General features: G+C 34.5%; 2 protein-coding genes across 2 annotated transcripts in view; both read right to left on the minus strand.

Moving 5' to 3' along the window:
* The window catches only part of LOC128886433 (uncharacterized), a 267,121-nt gene that overhangs the window by 192,798 nt on the left and 68,323 nt on the right, over positions 1 to 6,000 (minus strand). The gene's annotated exons all lie outside the window — the stretch shown is intronic.
* On the minus strand, positions 399 to 1,494 carry LOC128886439 (U6 snRNA-associated Sm-like protein LSm4). The gene is made up of 5 exons (XM_054141372.1): positions 1,266 to 1,494; positions 1,140 to 1,181; positions 961 to 1,059; positions 708 to 885; positions 399 to 642 (listed from the first exon to the last, which is right to left on the minus strand). The coding sequence occupies exons 1-5, from the start codon at positions 1,266 to 1,268 to the stop codon at positions 545 to 547; spliced, it is 420 nt and encodes a 139-aa protein (XP_053997347.1). The 5' UTR covers positions 1,269 to 1,494; the 3' UTR covers positions 399 to 544.

Consider the following 6,000-nt stretch of genomic DNA (forward strand, 5'->3'; position numbering starts at 1 on the left):
ATACCATTCCATCTAAAAAACTGAAGGTCACCTTCATTTCTCCAAAAATAGTACAAATACGAAAGATCTATATACCTGGTCACATTGCACACCAAAAACGGTATAAATTTTTCCTCTTTCATTTTTATGTCATATGTAGCATTTACGAGAAAAATGCTGGCTAGTAATAGTCTGAGCACCCTGTATATATAGCTCGTAAAACAAAAGGATAAGTAATTAATAAATAATCATTTGTATATTGAATTACTAACCTATTATTAAATTTAAGTAATATTATCTAGCGTTTTAATCGCGCTTTACTTAGGGATACATACGTATTTTTTTTTTGTTTTAAACAAATCTACTTTTCATTTGCTTTATATGTGAACGATTATCAAATTATAATAATAACATTGTGATTCTCAGTATAGATATTTTTTATCACGTTTTACAAATATCTGTCTTTCGAAAATCTTAATTGCGACATAAGAATAAGATATAAAAATAATAATTCATTCGTTAGAAAATGATCTGTACTGGACTAAAATTATAGCACAACAAAATTTCATTTTGTCCTTGTTTTATTTTGAGGTTTGTTACCCCCCTGATTACCCCCACCATGACCAAGGGGTGCTGGACCTCTTCCACCACGACCAAAAGTGCCTGTAAATAATAATTAAATATTAATATTGCTACAACAATATGGAAACACAATTGCACTGTCATACCTCTTCCACTACCTCTGCCTCTTTGATTTTGTCCTCTTCCTTTCATTTCTCCACGACCTCTTGATTTCATTTGTACGTCTTCCTTTACCATATCTATAACTTCGTCGGGTATTCGTAAATATTTAATCGTACTACCTCGAATATAGCATTCTGGCATTCTCCAAAATTTGTCACCATCCTAAAGAACATTATACATGGAAGAATATTTATACTGACAAAAAGAGATTACGACTTTTTAAAAGTGTTTTCGTACCCTGGACGTGCATATAACCTCTCTAAGATTTATGTTCATCCAACTATCGCAGCTAACCAAATGTCCATTATATGTTTCTCCATTTTTTAGCTCGACGAGCTACAAATTATCGTATTACATTAGTCGAATAATTTATAAATATTACTTGAAGTATAAGAAACTTTATTCTTCTAACGTACCATAGGATGATTCTGAGCTGTCCTTAATAACGACAACGGTAACTAAAACATAAGGTTATGCATATTATGAGTAGAATGAACAATATCTTAATAGTTTGTTTTTTGTATCATAATTTATAAATATACCATTATTTAACAGTTTCACCGGTTTCACGTACAACCGAACACTAGCAAGTGTGTCAAAACAAATACTTAGGAAGATCTATGGGCAGTGTTCCCAACCAGTACAGAACGATTTCTCAAAAAACCCCTAAATTTTATTTATTTATTTATTACAGTTTCTCACAAATGAAGATATTTTATCTAAAATTTAGTTGAAAATTTTTATAAGGCGAGGAAGCGGCCTTTCCGTCTGATTTTTTGTTTAAACTGTTCCTTATAAAATTCCGTTGCGGGGGATACATACACATATTGCAATTTCGCTTTTGAAACTTGCTAAAAATACGTTCAAAGACAAGAAATTTTTTTCCATTTTTTCCAAAAAACGCTTGTCGAGACGATAGATTTACTTCCCCTGATTACGAAATGCATAATTATTATATGTTTTTCTCATTATTGTGCCTGAAAAAACGGGAAAAACTATCTAGTAGTTCACCTACTTTCCGTTGGTGGCGCCAGTTTGTCTCCTGTGTTGCGTATCGCTACTTTTGATAAAGATAAATTAATTCCCATGTCACTCCTAGATGGCAGCGGAGACCCGTTTGCCCGTTGTTATGGAATGTGAACGAGCCCTTATGTTTGGCAATTCTGTTTGAAATTAGTTTAACGCCAACTACGATTTTCTTGAATTTACGGTATTTCGTTTTCTTTTTATTGCATTTTATTTAAAACAATTTGTTAATACTCACTCGCATAGCGACCGTTAACTAGTATAGACGTCTATTTAAAAGCTTGTATTTAAAGTAAAGAAATTCAACTTTTGTGTTAAATTAGTTATATTTAAACAGTTATAATAAAGTTCATATTACATTTCTTAATTTATCTTAAATTAACTTGTCACGTGCGGCGTGAACGCTAGAAAAACCCTAAGTCCTCAACAGCACATAGAACGTATGGCAGAAAGTCTTATTGTAACAAACTTAAGGGTGCGCAGGAGACAAACTGGCGCCACCAACGGAAAGTAGGTGAACTACTAGATCGTTTTTCCCGTTTTTCAGGCACAATAATGAAAAAAACATATAATAATTATGCATTTCGTAATCAGGGGAAATAAATCTATCGTCTCGACAAGCGTTTTTTGGAAAAAATGGAAAAAAATTTCTTGTCTTTGAACGTATTTTTAGCAAGTTTCAAAAGCGAAATTGCAATATGTGTATGTATCCCCCGCAACGAAATTTTATAAGGAACAGTTTAAAAAAAAATCAGCCGGAAAGGTCGCTTCCTCGCCTCATAAAATTACAATGGTGTTGTCGTTATGAAATCGAGAAGACTGATGCGCTTGCACAATGGCTTGAGTTTCACGCTCTCCACCACAGCACACCACAGCGCTGGTGTCGTCTCTTCTGCTGCTGGTGTGCCGATAATCTGAAAATGCCTTTCAGCATGGTTCAGTACCGTACTAAAAGTATGAAGCACCCGAGCTTATATATTTTACTTTTATGTATATATGTGCATATGTATATATATTCAATATTATATTGTTAAGAAACGTCATGTATATGGTAAGGTTGTTTACATTGCATTGCAATTAATTGATACAGAATAGTCTGTTACGATAATTTCAAAGTAGTAAATAATAAACAACTGATATGATATTTGTAATATGGTACAAACATAATAAAGTACTAATTGTTATTTGTGGAATGTAATGATAGTATGCAATGTAAAAAATATTGTATAATAAAAAAGGTAAAACGTTTATGAACATTATTTTTGAATATACGTAATTACGTAAGAAAAAGCACACTAACAAAGGGAAGGTACGGATGTTACAATCGCTTTTGCAACGACACCCTATGGGGGTCGTAGTACGCATGTAGTACTGCAAAACCATTTTGACTTTTTTCAGAATGGGTGTTTGTTTTCGATGTACAATAAAAGCATCTAGCAAGGTTCGTTGAATGCATTGGTAGAATATTAGGTTGTAACGCTGCTTGACCCCGGGTACAAATCCCAATTGATGTATTTTTTTTTATTTCAATTTTCTATCAGAAATATACTTTTTGGATATCATGTACTATATACTGCATATTATATATTACCTTACGCATATTTTAAGATTAAAATTAATTTTTTAACGTAACATATCATGCCGGAATACCTACTTGCTGTAGGTGAGTAAGTTTTTACAACGATTTTTATGTTTGGTCGTAAGTTTATTTCGTTTTATCGTGACAGTCACATGAAGGAAGGTTTGAAAGTTTGAAAATGGATAGTGATTCTTTGCGTGCAAGTTGTTCTGAAGAAATAGTCATCGCTAGCACAGAATCCAAAACATTATGGAATATAAAATGTAAAAACTGCAATCGTTGTAAAGACTTACTCACCCACAGCAAGTACGTTAAAAATTAATTTTAACTTCAAAATATGTGTAAGGTAATATATAATATGCAGTATATAGTACATAATATATGAAAAGTATATTTCTATGAAACAAAATTGAAAAAAGAGAAAAAAAATCAATCTGTATTCAAACCCGGGCAAGCAGCGTTACAACCTGATACTCTAGCAATGAATCCAATGATCCTTCCTAGATTATTTTTTATTATACGTCTATTAAGAACACATATAAAAAACTTTAAACCAAAATATCTCGAAAACGATGGCCTATTCTTCAAAAGCCAAAATGGTTTTGTAGTACTACATGCGTACTACGACCCCCATAGGGTACCGTTGCAAAAGCGATTGCAACATTCGTGCCTTCTCCTTGTAAGATAGATACAATAAAAAGTATGTTTCATAGCGAAGCATGTAATATGTAGCAGCATATAACATTAAATGGAAAAAAGTGAAAGAATAGAATATAACAAATTATTTAGTTAATTATAAATTGTTCTATGATTCTATTTATACAGGGGTCCACAATTATCATTTTGTTGGAGGCAAATAACAGTTGGTAATAACAAAAACAGATAAAGTCCGAATTTTCAATTGTTCTATTTTATTAATAATTTCATATAAATTATACAAGCCGTATTTAATTTTTATTTATATAAAAATAATATATAATGTATAATTGTTGTTTTCAAATTATACAATTAATTTACTTGTTATTCATATACTTCTGTACTTGTGTATACCAATGAAGACTATAATACCTACACAAGACATGATGAAACAGTAGTAACAGGTACTGTTGATGATGTGTAATACATATGCGTAGCGCGTAGTACCCTGGGGTTGCATGTCAGTGGGTACAGATCAACAGGTGACTGGTATTGGGACAGGTAAGTTACTCTCTTCATTGTGCTCGCGTGGTTCCCACTGCGTTTGGCCGAGCGACGCGACAAACTGAAAACAAATGAAGCAGAAATAGATGTTATTTCGCATTCTTCCGAGTAAATGTTAATTAAATATGTTAATATTTACCTCACTCTTTGCAAAAATTTCGTCCGCTGTTCTGCATGTACAATTGTGGTGTTTTTTTTTTTTTTTTTATGGAGGTGGAAATGCTTTTACGCACGGAGTGGGGGACTCGACCTGGCAGTATTTGCAGGTAATACCCACTAAAACCACCCCCGTTGAATGTTTGTTCCACGTTATACAAAGCAATCTAATACTACAAATCTGTTCAACGTAAGTGAATATGCAAAAACAAATTATCGAGTATTTAATTGCTGGATAACATTTTTCTTCGTTTGCAGCTTGTTGTGCTTCAACGATATATCGTGGTTCGCGAATCGGCATATATCTTGCAACTCGGCTATCTATTATTTCTGGAACCAAGCATTCTTCGTAAAATCGTTTTAGCAACGGTAACATTTTGACTTGCCAAAATGTGTCGTCGCGTTCAACAATTGTGTACTTGATTCTTAAGAGCGTCCAAACTGCAAAGATGCAATATTTTCTTTGAGTTATATGCAGTTGCCCTTGTATTTGGAAATAATATTCATGCCTTTCGTTCAAACGATCATCATCGTTCGCAGCAAAATCTCGATAACAACCTACGCCTTTCTTTGCAATCGCTTCATCAGGAGAGATGTCCCGCGCTGCATACGGGCATTTTATTTCGACGATAGTGTCGTCACCAACAATGCCGTCAGACGCGCGCCAAAATATGGGAATTCTGCATCAATAAACAACCCACAGTCATTTATTTGAATTCCCATGTCCGTCTGCAATTGCTCGCGTGCCAAAATTTCTTTCTCTTTACCCCACTCAACAGCGGCTGTTTTGAGTCGAGGGGGATAGAGAATATTTTTTACCAGATTTTGGCACGAAGTTGTCTCTCTTCTGCAACAAACTTTGCCAAAATGCGATGCAGTTAGCAGCTTCTTACGTACGCAGCACTACTGCTGGCTTTTATATTCCCCGCGAGTGATGTACTCTAGTTCGTCTCGAGTCTGCTGTTGAACTCGCAACTTTTCATAATGCTCGTATTTTAACTGCTCGTAAATATTCACAGCCATGTCTGGCCGCTCAGCATTCGGCCCGTAGTCTTTATTAGCTTTACCACTATGGCCAGAATACTTCGATTTACGAACAATTAAACCCAATTCTTGAGCTTTACGCAGACGTTCATTACGTTTGGCACGTTGAACAATATTTTCTTGTTCAAATACTGTCGCACGTGCCGGTGGTTCTTTACCTAACGCGTGACAAACAGCACTCATCGATGTGAAGCTGTTACAGTGCACCACCGCTGCTTCCACACGCGAGCCTTTTTGGGCTAAATGCGTACGTTTACCGCCAATACATTTGG

Source organism: Hylaeus anthracinus, unplaced genomic scaffold, assembly GCF_026225885.1.
Source record: "Hylaeus anthracinus isolate JK02 unplaced genomic scaffold, UHH_iyHylAnth1.0_haploid 11982, whole genome shotgun sequence".
NCBI classification, from domain to species: domain Eukaryota; kingdom Metazoa; phylum Arthropoda; class Insecta; order Hymenoptera; family Colletidae; genus Hylaeus; species Hylaeus anthracinus.